The sequence below is a fragment of the Microtus pennsylvanicus genome, chromosome 3 (assembly GCF_037038515.1).
Source record: "Microtus pennsylvanicus isolate mMicPen1 chromosome 3, mMicPen1.hap1, whole genome shotgun sequence".
In the NCBI taxonomy this organism is placed as follows: domain Eukaryota; kingdom Metazoa; phylum Chordata; class Mammalia; order Rodentia; family Cricetidae; genus Microtus; species Microtus pennsylvanicus.
Genome location: NC_134581.1, coordinates 99,216,555 through 99,232,155, shown reverse-complemented (window position 1 = coordinate 99,232,155; position 15,601 = coordinate 99,216,555). Strand labels below are relative to the sequence as shown.

Sequence of the window (15,601 nt, the reverse complement as noted above, 5' to 3'; positions counted from 1 at the left end):
GTGACCATCATGGTACTGAGGTTGCCAGGCAGAAGCGAAGTGCCTGCTTCCACTCCAATCCACAGAAGGTTAAGGCTGGTGCAGCAGTTCGCGGAACAGCCTCCTCTCACCCCCTCTAGAACTGCCTAACAGCATCACCTGCTCTGTAAGGGAAAGCGAAGTGCTTACGGTTCTTTGAGTGTCATTTTTCGTCTCTTTTCTTCCTAAACAGGAGCAAGAAGAACAGAGAGTCAGGATACCTTAGGCTTGAATGGCACTTTAGATTAAGAACTTCCTATATGCCAGATAGTGGTGGTGCACACCTTTATCTCAGCACTCAGGAGGCGGAAGCACGTGGACCTGAGTTTGAGACCAACCTGGTCTACAAAACGAGTTCCAGGACACCCAATAGACAGACCACCCTCTCTCCCGGGGGGGTGGGGAGGGGACGGACCTTCCTATATGATTGTCACAAATCTCAGGAAGAAAGCTGGTAAAGGGTCAGGTACTAAGGCCCAAATTACACCAATGTCCAAATCCCATGAAAAGCCTGCCCTAACCCAGTACTCAGAAACCTAAGGCAGGAGGACCATGAGCTGGAGGTCATCCTCGGATACTTGGCAAGACCCAATCTCAAAAAAAAAAGAAAAGAAAAGAAAAGAACTAGGTGGTGGTGGCATGCGCCTTTAATCCTAGCATTTGGGACGCAAAGGCAGGCAGATCTCTGAGTTTGAAGCCAGCCAGGCAGGGTTACACAGAGAAACTGTTCTGAAAAACCAAAATGAATGAATGAACAAATAAAAAGCAAAAAACAAAAAAGGCCCCAACAGGAGGTGCTGATACAAAAGACATGCCATTTTTATAAGAAGGACAGTAGAGTCCAGTCTCTCCTTGTGCTACACAAAGCTATGCGAGGGCATAGCAACACTGAGGTGCTCTGGGAGCCAGAGCAGTCTCTCTAACAGCGAACTGTAGGGTCCTCCTAAACATGGACGTCTTGAAACCACAAGCTTCAAAAACTACATGCATTACTGGAGATGCCTATCGCAGGTACCCTGAGAAAGGCAACAGAGAATCACTTCCATTCAAAAGGACTTTCAAAATGCAAAAAGGAAAGTCATGTTGCTACTTTATTTTGAGATAGGATCTCACTATGTAGCCCTAGCTGGCCTGGAAATAAGTCCCTTTATAGTCCAGGCTGGCCTCAAACTGAAGAGATCTGCCTACCTCCTGCCTCTTGAGCATAGGGTTGTGGCTACTCTGTAGGTCAGAACGGCAACTGTAAGTAAAGGAGCTGGAGTAAACTCTGGTGCCTCCTCCCATACAATGTCAAACCTGTTCGATCCAAGGTCCCACATTGCTCTCCCATCCCTAAGCATCCTAGCTCCAGAGCACTGATACTCTGGATTATGGTTTCCACAGAATCACTTGGAAGCAGCACTATTCTTCGACACCTCAATGTGCTCCTTATCTAGGAAAGGTTAGGTTAGTTGATGTGTGCGCTTCAAACCAACCTCTCATGAAACTGTCAAGTCTTCAATTAAATATTTTTTTTTCCAAGATTGTCTGACTATGTATAGCTCAGGCTGACATTGAATTCTAGATCCTTCAGCCTCAGCCTCCTGATGCTGGGATTATGGGTATGAGCCACCTTTCCCTGCTTCCCCTGTGCCATTTTTACATTTCAAATCAGGACCCATACAAGAGATAGACAATGCACTATGACAGTACCTTCAGATGGCTATGACGGCACTACGTGATAACCACAGGACCTGACAGGTATGTGACCCACTACTTACTGATCAAGTGTTATGTAGCCTATGTGTTTCAACTATGTAGTCCTAACTTGTGGAAGGCAGTCTGGTTTCCCAGGTTCTGGATCTGGCCAGTCCTGTCTCCTGCAGATACAGAGCTGTTGGCTGTTTTGTTGGAACTTGGAAGGTGGCACCATCTGGAAACACAGTGACCAGAGGCTGTGGGTATGTCTTACTGGCTAACTGGGAGATTAAAATGACCCTGTCTTTGCCCCTAGGTGCTTTGAAAGTAGTCATAGCTCCACGTCTGGCTCCCTCTCAACCTTTCACTTTCCTTTTGCAGAGCTGGGTAGGGAATCCAGAGCCTTGCACAGGCTACGTGGTCACCGGAGTGGCCTCACTAGCAACCATGGAGGTTTGACCCCAGACACCAACTATCTCAAGCAGCGAGAAAATAAATATGGCTCCAGTTGCCAAGACAGACTACGCACAAAGAAAGCAGTTTCAAATGAACTCCCATAAACAAGCAAAAGAGAATCGGCTTCTTGCACTCGGCAACTTCTACTCAGTCTTAGACAACACTAAGACATTAGGTGAAGCAAGTATGATGGTTCATGTCTACATCCCAGCAGTCAGACTGACACGGGATTGAGGTAAACCTGGACTACAGAATAAAAACCTTGTTTCAAAAAACCAAAAATAAAAACATGGGGTTAGAACTGACAGTGTGGCTCAGGTAGCAGAGCGCTTGCCGAGCAGACACAAAGACTTGGCTCTCACTCCAGTACTCAAAGACAAATGATATGAGAAGCTGAAAGGACAGACACCACACTGGACAAAGTCCACAGTGCCAAAGCCTGGGCTACAAACCTCATCACAGGGGCCACTGGCTCAGCACACCTCCAGAGTTCCTAGAGAGCAGCCAACAGCAAGAAACAGGCCAAAGAGACAACTAAGAAGCTCGGAAAACCCAGGACACTTCCCATAAATTGGAGCCTGTGCTGAGATCTTCTAACATTATTTGTAACAAACCTGAGCCACATAACGATTCTCTGATCAGCTATAGACCACCTAGAAGATGATACATGATCTGTGACTATATAGCAATCTGCAGCATCTTTGCTTTTGTTAACTACATAAATTAAAGTTTAACTTCTTTAGACAAAGTTACCTAATGGCTAATTTCCTGGAACATATTGAGGTCATTAGGTAGCATGAAATTCACTGCATATAGTTTAGATCGTTTTTCTTTTTCCTCCCCAAAGACAGAGTCTGGTATAGCCTTGGCTATCCTGGAACTTGCTCTGTAGATCCAAGTACTGAGATCAAAGCTGGGCATCACCATTGCCCAGCTTTTGTTTTTCTTGGTTTAATGTAGTTTAGATCTTAATGTAGGTCACAGCTCAGGCTGTAAAAAAAAAAAAAAATCAGACAGGAAGCAAGTCGACATGCACACGCCTGAGTTCAACACCGGGGATGCCAGGCCATGTTTATAAGGATACCTTGTCTCAACAATACAAATAAACCCTGCAAGACTACGATCCTAGCAGACTAGACACGTGCTGGGGTTTTATTCACTGTGTACTGTGGTTCTATTCACAACAAGTCCTTCCCTCTTAGAGATTTTAAAGTTACATTTGTCTATCTTGTGTGTGTGTGTGTGTGTGTGTGTGTGTGTGTGTGTGTGTGTGTGTGTGTATTATGTGTGGGTATTCATGTGTCATGGTATGCATGTAGCAACCAGAGGATGACTTCTGGTGTCTGAGTCAGCCTGGGCTACACATGTAGATCCTGATTCTAAACAACTGTGAGGCTGAAGAGTTGTCTCAGTGGTTAAGAATACTGTCTGTTCTTTCAGAGGACCCAGGTACAAGTCCTAGTATCCACACCCAGTTTCAGGTGAAATGACACCCTCTCCTGGCTTCTGTGACCACTGAACAAACACGGTATACAGATATACAAGCAGACAAAATACCTATACATGTACAATTATTTTTGTTTTGTTTTTCAAGGCAGAGTTTTTCTGTGTAACAGCTCTGGCTCTCCTGGAACTTGCTTTGTAGACCAGGCTGGCCTCAGACTCAGATCTGCCTGCCTCTGCACCACCACTGCCCAGCCTTTCTCTCTCTCTCTCCCTCTCCCTCCCTTCCTTTCTTTTAAGAAAGTTAAGAAACAGAATAGCCAGGCTCTTCTTACTTACCCTTTCCTCTTCATCTCCTTCCTCAGACTCTGAAGCTATCTGCTCTGATTCTGCTTCCTCGGGTCTTCGTTTGGTGGCTCTGTGAACAAGGAACATTAGCTTTGACAACCCAACTCCAGCATAACTATTCTGGAAATGACAGATGAACACCTCCCCCATGAGACACAGTTAAACACTCCCAAGCCCCAAACCAAAAAGTCATGAAGACTCTCAAGGCAGAATTCCTTTGAAGGGTCTGCAGATGGCCCAGGGGACCCCCACGGATTAATGAGCAAGGTGATGGAGCTAAGCCCCACACAGCTGAGCAGGTCAGTTCTGTACTTCTCCCTAACAGAGCCTTTCGGAGTTAACACGACAACAAGACACAAGCACTTTTGACACTTACAGATCTCTGGGTTGACTTCTGGGCCTGGGCCTTCTTTTATCCTGACAGTAAGAAAGTGGAGGAGAGGAGGGGAAACAACATTATTTCAGAGGCTAAGCAGGGTGACTTCAAGCTCAAGTGTGCAGGGTCAGCATCTTGGTTCTGAACATCAGGAGATATTCTCTCCTGGGACCAGAGGCTAAGACTGTGTCCCCCATTTCCCCAATACTGCAAATCAGCAGGCACTAAAGAACCCTCTAAAGAACTCTGTAACCTAACACTTGGAGGAAAAGCAGGATCCTCCTTATGCCCAAGTCAACACGGACCTTGCCTTAAAACAGAAACAGAAGAACCACAGCTGAGAGCAGTGGCATCCACCTTTAATCATATATATCACTTGAGAGGCAGACACAGGTGATCTCTGAATTTGAAGCCACCCTGGTTAACACATGAGTTAGTCTAGGCCAGCTAGGACTACATAGTGAGATTCTGTCTCAAAAACAAACAGGGTCTGAAACTCAGTGAGTCAAGTGCCTGCCAAGCATGCAAGATGTCCTGGATTCCACCCTCAGCTCAGTATGAGCTGGGAGTGGTGACACAGACCTGTGATCCCATCACTGAGGGCTGCAGTGGGGGACAGGTGAACCAAGAGTTCAAGGTGACCCTTGGCTACATAGTGAGACTGTTTAAAATAGAACAAAAAGCAAAACAGAAAGTACACATCTAGACACAGTCTAGCAATTTCTGAGCACGTAGAGTGCACCTCACTGATGTACTCATCAGAGTGAATGGGTCTAACACATCAACCGAGTGTTAACCTTAGCCCTCCCTTTCCACAGGGCAGCTGTGAGGCACTCTGGGCTAGGGACACTCAAGCTTGAAGTCATTCTGGTCCCATAGCGAGAACCCATCACAAAGCTCAGCCAACAAGATGACTTGGCACTCACACATAAACCCGACAATCTCAGGGCTCCATACAGTGGACAAAAAAACCAATTCCTACAAGCTGTCCTCTTGATGTCTACAAGCACCCACACACAGAGAAAATAAAATGAATATAAACAAGAGCTCCTTGACATGAGGCAAGCCCTGACAGTGGGCAAAGAAAGGGAGGTACGGAAGCATTACTACACCCTGGAGTGATACAAGACCAGCACTGAGAACACTCACACTGGTTCAGTCTCCACTCTAAATCACAGTGGAGGAAACCAGGTGGACAGTTCTCAGACATCTCCTAAGGTGGAGACCCAAGACACGAGTATGTGACCTCATCTACTGCTCTAGAGTTCCATAAAGCAGGAATCCATAAACTGAGTGTTGTACCCTATCAGAGGCCTTGGTACCTCGAGCAATCAAGTCTTCCATGTCTTGGAGATTCAACCAATTGCAGGTGCAAAAGGCTCACAAAACTATCCTCAGCCCACACAGACTGTCCTTGCTATGTTCCCTAAACAATACTGTAATAGTAAAGTAAACAGCATTCTGAGTACTAGGTAACACACATGCACTAGAGGAGATTGTGGAAGTCATGAGGACCCAGGCAAACACTGGGCTGCTCACACAGCAACCTCAATACATGTTATAGAGAATCCTTGCACCACCCTCCAACTGTATGCTTTAACCTTGAATGGAGGAACAGTCTCCAATAGCCTAGGCTGGCCTTGATCCTCATAGATCTTTAGCTAAGGAGATGAAATTCCTACTCCTGTCTCGACCCTTCTGATGCTAAGATTACAAGTGTGCACCATTTTCCCAGACTTGTTTAGGTTGTGAGGGTGCTCTCAGGTAAGCAAGTTGGGGGCAGTCAAGAATTGCACTTAGGACTTAAGGGAGAGGGCTTGCTGAACTAAAAACTCAAAAACTTCAACTCTAGGTGGACCTGGTCTCCACGGAAACGGACTTCACAAGCACCTTGGTCCAGGCAAACAGGCTCAGACATGCAGTGACAACCAACACCCAAGGGAGACCAGGCAAGTCCAGAGTAACAAGTGAGATGGATGATTTTGCACCCAGAAGCCTGCCCAGCATCATCTCTACCAATCCAGTAGGAGCACACAGACAAAGCCCATTTAAGTTAGATAAGGACTCTGCCTTTTCATCTTCGTCATCGTCCATTTCCTCGTGAGTTCCTGGTCTTGCTTCTCTGTCGGGCTCCTCCCTTGATCTCCGCCTTGATGATCTGCCACATAAAACAACAAAAGAAAAACTCACATGAACACTGGTGACCAAGACTCTAGGCACCATCCAAGCAGGGATGGCTTAAGTGACAACCTCTCAGTTCAAGAAGAGGGGATCTTTCCTATCCTCCACCTGTTTATCCTTTATATGACTTTATATTATATATTTTTGCAGAGCTGGAGCTCAAACCTAGTTCATCATGAACTGATGGCAAGTACTCAATTGGGACCAACAAGATGGCTAAACAGATAAAGGATTTGACACATAAGCCTGATGATCTTAGTGATCCCCGCAATCCACCATGGTAGCTATGAACTGAATCTGGAGAGCAGCCCTCTTACCTCTGCAGGCAACCTGTAGCATGAATACATGCATGAGTGCCCCGGATCTATGAGTCACACCCCTCAGTTCTTTAGATTAAGACGAAATCATCAGTAGGGCTCCACTGGCACTCTGGGGCCTGAAAGGACTGTCTGCACCTGCCCTGTGAACACTGCTGAGATGAAAGGACTTGGAGCGTGGTCAGCATCAGCAAGCACAAAGGCTGGCCTCACAGAGTAGCAACCCCACCCTCAGGTCAGATATTTTGCTGTCCTCTGGACCTGGGACTTCAATATTTGCATCGCTCAAGTGGGTATTAACAGAAGCTTTAAAAACAAAAACAAGATCTAATCTACATGGGTAGTAGAAAAAGACAAGATCTCCTGAGTAAATTGGGAGCATGGGACCTTGGGAGAGGGTTGAAGGGGAGGGGAGAGACAGGGAGGGGAGCAAAGAAAAATGTAAAGCTCAATAAAAATGAATAAAAAAAATTCATAAACACAAAAAATAAATTAATTGAATTAAAAAAAAACAGAAAAATTAAAAAAAAAACCCAACACTATCTCTGAGGTTGGGAAAATAGCTCAGATATGGATTAGAGTTCAAATTGCCCAATACACTAAGTAAACACTGGTTGTGTAGGACCCATGGTTTTAGCGTTTAGAAGGCTGTGGCGGGGAAACCCCAGAGCAAGTTGGCTCATTAAGGTTAGTCCTACCAGTGACCCCTAGACTCAATCAAGAGCGCCTGCCTGAATGAACAGGTGCAATGAGGAAGCTGCTTATGTTGTCAAAGAAAAAGGATCACCTCTATTTGGATCTAGTGGAACCGGCTTGCAATCCCTGCATTCCAGATGCTGAGGCAGGAGGATCAAGTCTGGGCCAGGCTGGGATACACAGGAGAGCCTATCAAAAACATCCAAACAAATTCACAACGAACAAATACAAAAAGACCAGCACTACTCGCCTGTGCCTATCCACTACCACAATAATATGCTCAGGTGACAATTAAGTCAGCCCACTGTCCCCGCCAGGATCAGCGGCCAGCTAACAAGCCTCCAGTGAGCTCAATGAATGCTTAACTTTAAGCTGCTGAGCTCTGGGACTATCATCCAGCACTCTGAGTACAAGCTAACTTATATAACCACTCAATGTGACCAGAGAGGCAAGACCTGAGTCAGAAGGTCAAAGGCGACTATGTCAGTTTTGCTAGGGTAGTCAGACTTTTTGTTGTTGAGACATGGAGTCTATGTAGTTCTGGCTGACCTGAAACTTGCAGAGATCCACTTCTGTCTCTGAGTGCTAGAATGAAAGGCATGTACCACATGCTCCAATTTTTTCTTTTTTTCTTTTCTCTTTTCTTTTTGAGACAGTGTCTCACTCTGTAGCTCAGGATGGCCTCGAATTCATGGCAACCTTCCTGCCTTAGCTTCCAGTCTCCCAAGATGAGATTACAGATGTGTCCCACTATGCCCAGCTTCATTTAACTTTAGTTATCTATATAATGCGAGTGTAGACACACATATGGAAGTCAGAAGACAACTTTCAGGAGTGGGTCTCTTTCTATTGTGTGGGTTCCAGGGATTGAACTCAAAATTGTCAGACATATTATAGGTACTTAGCCAGATGAGCCATCTCACTGTGCCTCGGTCTGTTTTTCAGCTATTAATATATTAGGCATGTGGGTATTTTGTCAACGTGTATCTGAGGCCAGAAGAGGGTGTCTGATCCCCTGGAATCTGGAGTTAAAGGCAGTTGTTAGCTTCCAGGTGGTTATCAGGAACAGAACTCAGACCCTCCAGAAGAGTAGCTAATGTTCTTAACGGCGGAGTCATCTCTCCAGCAGACCTTGTTCTGGCTTTTCTCAGAACTTTCTACAGACCACCAAAATACAACAGTGCTCAGCACCAGCCCCTCACTTGCAGCTGTGATACTACAACTGAGCATCATTAAGGGCAGAGGCATGCCAGCTGCACTTACAGTTCTCTGGTTTGACGCCGGAGTCTCCTGTCAGGTTCCTAAAAGAGAATAAAAGAGTTAATAAAAAAAAGCCAGTCTGGTCTACAAACTGAGTTCTGGTCAGCCAGATATACAGCATACACAGTGAGACACTGGCACCACCACCACGAAAAATGCCCATTCCCTAAGCTATGGAATTAACACACCTGCAGTAATCCTAGCGGACTCCAGTTGGTGAAGTTGGTAAGATGAACACTTACCAAGACCACTGTTTAGGGCGGCTCTCCCTGGAGTCCAGAACACACTTAAGACTTGTCTTACTCTGTGATTGAGGAGTTATATACCCAGGCTCTAAGGTGGTGTTTTTCTCTCAGCCCTCACATTAATCCCACATTAAAGTATCTTTAATTCTGCTTCCTTAAAAATAAGACTGCACTCATGCTCTCCCCTGAAAAAGTAAAAAATAAATAAATAAAAAATAAATAAATAAATAAAAGTCCAGCTGGGTGTCAGTGGCACATGCCTTTAATCCTAGCACTCGGGAGGCAGAGGCAGATCTGAGTTCAAGCCCAGACTGGTCTACAGAGCTAGTTCCAGGACAGCTAAGGCTGTACAGAGAAATCCTGCCTCAAAAAACCAAAGTAAAATAAAGCAAGAAACAACTGTCTTTTCTTTTGGTGGAGTCAGCAGACAGTGAAGACATTCTGATGAGATAAACCCTGGAGGGAAGGAAAACTAAAGCAAATCCTGACTGGGGAGGTGCCCCCCCCCACACACACACAAAAGTAAATATTTTTACAAGGCTAAGGAAATATCTCAGCAACTAAAAGGCCTGTCACCCAGGCCTAATGACCCGAGTTGGAGTTCTCTGAACACAAGAAAGCCAAACCCAGGGTCAGTGAGATGGCTCAGTGCTAAAAGCACTTGCTTGTCTTGCTTGATGACCCAAGTTTGATATCTGGGTCCCACATGAAAGAGAATTAACGCATACAAGTTGTCTTGATTTGATATTTACATGATGTGTAGACCCACAAACACAATAAATAAGTGTAAAAAAATTTTTGGTTTTGCTTTTTGCTTTTTTGAGATAGTGTCATATAGCCCACGCTGGCCTTGAACTTACCATGTAACAAAGAATGACCTCTTCTTCCCAAGTACTAAAGAGTATAATTGTGCCTGGAAATTTTCTGTCGTTCTTGGGAATGATGAAACCCAAGGCTGCACGCAGGCCAGGCAAGCACTCCAACAAAGCTATATCCCCAGTCTTACCCATGTCTTACTGCTAAGCAAAGGATATGTGCAGCTCAGACCCTTCACCACTATTTTCTCCCAGTGCTGGCTGGAAAGAAGGGTCTCATTCCAGCCAGGGGGCAATGTGGAGAGGCTTTCTTTTTGTTTATGAGACTGAAGGATTGATGGAGGAAAGTCATTGGTTAATAAAGAAACTGCCTTGGCCCATTTGATAGGTCAGCCCTTAGGTGGGTGGAGTAGAAAGAACAGAATGCTGGAAGGAAGTGAGGCAGATGCCATGCCTCTCCTCTCCAGGGCAGACACGATGAAGCTCCAGCCCAAGATGGATGTACACTAGAATCTTCTCAGTAAGACACCACCTCGTGGTGCTACACAGATTATTAGAGATGGGTTAATCAACATATGAGAATTAGCCATTAAGAGGCTGGAACTAATGGGCCAAGCAGTGTTTAAAAGAATACAATTTGTGTATTATTTCGGGTGTAAAGCTAGCCGTGCGGGAGCCGGGCAGGACGAAAAGCAGGCCTACCTGCAGCTCCTTCTACAAAGGATGGATCCAGAACCTCAAGCATGCTATGCCAAAACTCTGCCACTGAACCAGGACCCAGCCCAGGAGGATGGCTTTGTATTTGGATGGTGCTATGGAGAATTTCCTATTGCTCAAAAAGGAGACCTCCACAGAGACTCAGTCAAGGCTTCCTACATCAACTGAAATTCACTGTTGCTCTCCCCCACTCCACCTCATTCCGGAAACCAGAGACATGCTCAGGGAAAGAAGGTGGTAAAGGGGCTTTACCTGGTCACCTTGCTTTTCCCGACACGTGGGGGTTCCTGGTGTTACACTTTCCGGTTCCACTACAGAAACTCCAGCACCACTGTCAGGCAAAGTAGACTATTATATAGGCAGGAACCAAGCAGCTCAGTCTCCAGAAGCAGATTCATGAGCCCAGCTTCCTACACCAAGAGTAATCGCCACCCCAGGACAGTAGACAGTCAAGTGTTGTTTCACCATCGAATACTGAGGGAGACCTTTCAACTCAGGTCTCATACCAGGAGACCTCAACTCCTTCTGGGATGAGGGAGAATTCTACATGAATTAAAAGATTAATACTTTGTTTCCAAATTCAGCATCCTTAACAGTATTATAGTTGCCAAGGAAACTTACTACAGAACTCTAGCTTTCAGAAAATAATTTCTATAACTGAGACAAATCAAAGAGGAGATTATAAGGATGCTTACCGCTCTGTGCTTGTAACTCTGCGTCTCTTATCCTGGGCAGAGGGAAGAATAGAAATTAAGACAATGTTGGTTTGAAAAGTAGATCGGGGCTGGGGATTCAGCTCAGGGGTAGAGTGATTGCCTAGCAAGTGCAAGGCCCTGGGTTCTGACCTCAGCTCAAAACAAAAACAAAAACAAAACAAAAACAGATCAACCCCCCCAACCACAGTTAAACAGAGTGGGTAAAGGTGGTAGATTCAGGTATGCTAGCCCACACCTACAACCCAGCACTCAGGCAACTGAGGCAGGGCAATCACCATAAGGTCAAGGCCAGCCTCAGCTAGTTTCAGGGTAGCCTGGATTATCCAGTGATGGCATGGCCTGTCTCAAAAGAGAGCAGGATGCATGAGAGATGGCTCACTCACTAAGAGTGCACTCTGTTCTTCCAGAGGACCAGAATTCACTTCCCAGGACCCATGTCCATGGTTCACCACCCCAGGAACTAGCTCCAGTGATCTGGCACGTCTGGCTTCCTTGAGCACCTACATGCATGTGCACATACCCACACACAAGAACCACAAACATATAAAAATCCCAACCATCTGGGATAGTGGTGCAAATATGTCATCCTAGCACTTGGGAGGTGGAGGCAGGAAGACCAAGACTTCAAGTCCAGGCTCAAGCACACACAGTTCAAGCCTACCCCGGGCTATACAATACTGTCTCAATATATTTGTGTATATCAAACACAGGGATCCTGTGTGTAGTTGAGTAGTGCAGTGAAGCCCTAGGTTTGAATCCAACATTGAAAAAAATAGAACTGCGGTTTGAATCCAACATTGAAAAAAATAGAACTGCCTCCCGATGCCTTCAGACCAGAGCCACAGCATCCGCTGTTATACTCCGGTCTGCTGGGCGCTAGCACAAGAGAACACTACAGCAGCAGCCCTGTCCCACAGCACCGAACACCCCTACTACAAGGAATCTGTTTAGACAGACCAGCTTTTGCCAACAAACACATCCAAGTTAAACGTCCAGAGTCAACAGGATGGCCCACCTGGTCTCTCTCCTCTGCAGCTGACTCCTCTAGGATTCTCTTCTCGGATTCTTCCTTGGGTTTCTGTTTAGTGGTGCTGTCACACAGTAAGGAGACGTTAGTTCTGAGACACACACACACAAAGCCATCAAGTGGCCTTCTATAACTTTTCTTTTACAAAAGAACCTCTTGAAGGCACAGTTTGTCTTCCCCGCCAGGAGGTGCCCATCTTTCCAGGACTGAAGAGTTTCTTTTAAAGTTAAGTGTATGATTTGAAGTTGTGTGCATGTACTCTTGGAGGTTAGGAGAGTATCAGGTACTCTGGAGCTGAAGTTACAGGTAGTTGTGAACACACCAGTGCTCAACATCCATATATTTGTTTTTTTTTTAAAATATTTATTTATTATGTATACAATATTGTCTGTCTGTATGCCTGCAGGCCAGCAGAGGGCACCAGACCTCATTACAGATGGTTGTGAGCCACCATGTGGTTGCTGGGAATTGAACTCAGGACCTTTGGAAGAGCAGGCAATGCTCTTAACCTCTGAGCCATCTCTCCAGCCCCCATATATTTGTTTTTAAAATCTTTTCATTTCATGTGTACAAATGCTTTGCCTGCATTTTTTTTTTAAAGACAGGGTTTCTCTGGGTTGCTTTGGAGCCTGTCTTAGAACTAGCTCTTGTAGACCAGGCTGGTCTCGAACTCAGAGAGCCACCTGCCTCTGCCTCCTGAGTGCTGGGATTAAAGGTGTGCACCACCACCACCTGGCTGTTTTGCCTGCATTTGTGTCTATGCATCACACTGGGTAGTGCCTGTAGAAGAACAGAGATGGTGCTAGATCCCCTGGAACTGGAATTACCAAAGGTTGTGAGCTGGGTGCTGGGCCCTGAACCCTGACCCTCTGCAAGAGAATCAGATGCCCTTAAGGACTGAGCCATCTCTCCAGCCCCACACACGTATTCATATACATTTATAGTGTATATATGTTATATGCATGCATTTCTACAATGTGATTACCCATTTTGGATTGGGTAAAGCTGTCCTGCTTTTTGTGAGACAGTCTCTCACTGATCATAGAGCTCACCAGCTTAACTGGACTATCTGGACAGCCAGGGCCCAGAACCTGTCTCCGCCCTCTCCGTGCTTAGACCTGGCTTTTAACATGGTGTTGGGGATCTAAAAACAGGTTCTTGTGCTTGCAGAGCAAGCAAGCACTTTGCCTGCTAGATCTCACTATCTCCAGCTTTATACTTAAAATTTTTTAGCGTGTATGAGTGTTTTGCTTGCATGTATGTCTGTGCACTATGTGTGCCTGGTACTTGCAGAAGCCAGAAGAGGATATCGGACCCCTGAGTTAAAGATGGTTATGAGCCACCATGTAGGTGCTAGAAATTAAAACCAGATCTGGAAAAGCAGTTGCTCAGCTTTGTATTTTCTGAGGCTGATTCAAAGGACAGAGTCACCTTTGTCAAAAATCTGTTATCTCTTTGTAAAAAGTGAAGCCAGCCAGGTGGTGGTGGCACACGCCTTTAATTCTAGCACTCAGGAGGCAGAGGCAGGCAGGTATCTGTGAATTCAAGGCCAGCCTGGTCTACACAAGAGCTAGTTCCAGGACAGCTACAGCTAGAGAAACCCTGTCTCAAAAAAAAAAAAAAAAAAAAAAAGAAGCCATTGTTGTCTAGACCCATTGCTCTGAGACTTACAAAGTAGCAGGCAAAATTCTAATGTTTCAGAGAAACACTGTGTGCTATAGAGATGGTTCAGCAATTAAGACCACCCAGTGCTCTTGAAGGCTTGAGTTCAACCTAGGCCCTGGCTGTACAGTTGGGTGATCATGTTGAAGAAAGGCATACACATAACATATATATACACTATGAATGTACACAAGATATGTATGAAGCTGGAGAGATGGCTCTTACAGAGAACCTGGGTTCAGGGCCCAGCACCCAGTGGCTCAGAACAATTAGCAACTCCAGTTCCAGGGGATCAGCACCCTTTCCTGACTTCTGCAGGTACTACACAATGTGGTACACAGACACACATGCAAAATACTCGCATACATAAATCTTAAAAACAAAACCGTAACAAAACATGGATATGTCTATATAAATATGTCCATATGAAACTGGTTGGTATAGCTTTGTGAAGGTTCCAGTACTGGAAAAAAACAAAAAGTTCATAAAAGTCATGGAAACAGTATTATGCTTTATTTTCCTATCAATGGGTGATGAGTACGAGGGTTCTTTGTTGTTTTGTTCTTTAAGTTTTATGTGTATGGATGTTTTGTCTACATGTATCTATGCACCACATGCTTACAGTGCGTAAGAAGGCTGGAAGAGGACATCATATTGTCAGGGCTGGAGTTACAGATGGCCATGAACTATCACGTGGGTAGAGGAAATCAAATCTAGGTCCTTCACAAAAGCAGCCAGTGCTCTTATCTGCTAAACCATCTCTCCAACACTGAGCACTAAGGGTTCTTAAACTATATACTAGAGTTTTATGTATGCTTTAAGTTTTCTCAAAATGTGAAAAAAGACGAAGTGTTTACAAGCAATGTTTGACAATGTCTATAGAACAAAACCTGCAAAATAGATAATATATGTAGGGCTGCAGCTCAGTGGGAAATCCTCTGCCAGAAATCCCTATGGGGGTAGGAGCATTGCTCAGAGGTTCCTAATGTGAACCGGACCCTGGATTCTATCCTCAGCACTAAAATAAAGGTAAAAAAAAAAAAGGAAATGAATTATGAAAGCCATTCATATTTTTCAAAAATTACCAGACCCCAAAAAGTGGCTAATAGCCCCTTCATTACATACTGACCCCTTCATGAAGTGAGATGTGATGGTGGTCTGCCTAGTGATTCTTCTCACAGCCATGGAGCTGGATGAAGCTTCAGCTGTTTAAAAACAAACGAGAAAAAGGACATGGCATTCTTCAATGAGAACAAATGACTACAGAAGCCAAGGGCTGCACGAATATACACTTCTTGGCTTTCAATCTAGACTAAATTGCGTACCAACTTGCACACGTCAACAGACAGTCCCTTAGAGCTGCCATTGTCCAGTACCTGACGATAGCATACAACCCAGGGAAAGGAAGTCCAGAATCCAAGAATGATTTGTGGTGACAAAGCACCATGTCAAACCATTATAAACATAAAATCCCTAAACTGAAACCTCACGTGGGGTCCATCTATGAGAGTCTAAGGTAGGTAGAGGTGCACAGAAAATAAACCAGAGACTCAGTGCAGCTCCGTGACAAAGAACCTGTACAGCATGCACATTGCTCTGGGCTCCATCAACACCACCCCCCCCCACCCCCCCGCCGCCTCCCAAAGA

General features: G+C 45.2%; 1 protein-coding gene across 1 annotated transcript in view; it reads right to left on the bottom strand.

Annotated features, from left to right (window-relative positions):
• Positions 1-15,601, bottom strand: part of Dnmt1 (DNA methyltransferase 1) — a 46,037-nt gene that overhangs the window by 19,804 nt on the left and 10,632 nt on the right. The window contains exons 5-13 of the mRNA XM_075966685.1: positions 15,084-15,159; positions 12,281-12,356; positions 11,245-11,276; positions 10,802-10,880; positions 8,776-8,813; positions 6,389-6,476; positions 4,319-4,359; positions 3,934-4,012; positions 169-203 (exon numbers count right to left, since the gene is read on the bottom strand). Coding sequence (XP_075822800.1) covers positions 169-203; positions 3,934-4,012; positions 4,319-4,359; positions 6,389-6,476; positions 8,776-8,813; positions 10,802-10,880; positions 11,245-11,276; positions 12,281-12,356; positions 15,084-15,159 — 544 coding nt within the window. The remainder of the gene's footprint in view (positions 1-168; positions 204-3,933; positions 4,013-4,318; positions 4,360-6,388; positions 6,477-8,775; positions 8,814-10,801; positions 10,881-11,244; positions 11,277-12,280; positions 12,357-15,083; positions 15,160-15,601) is intronic.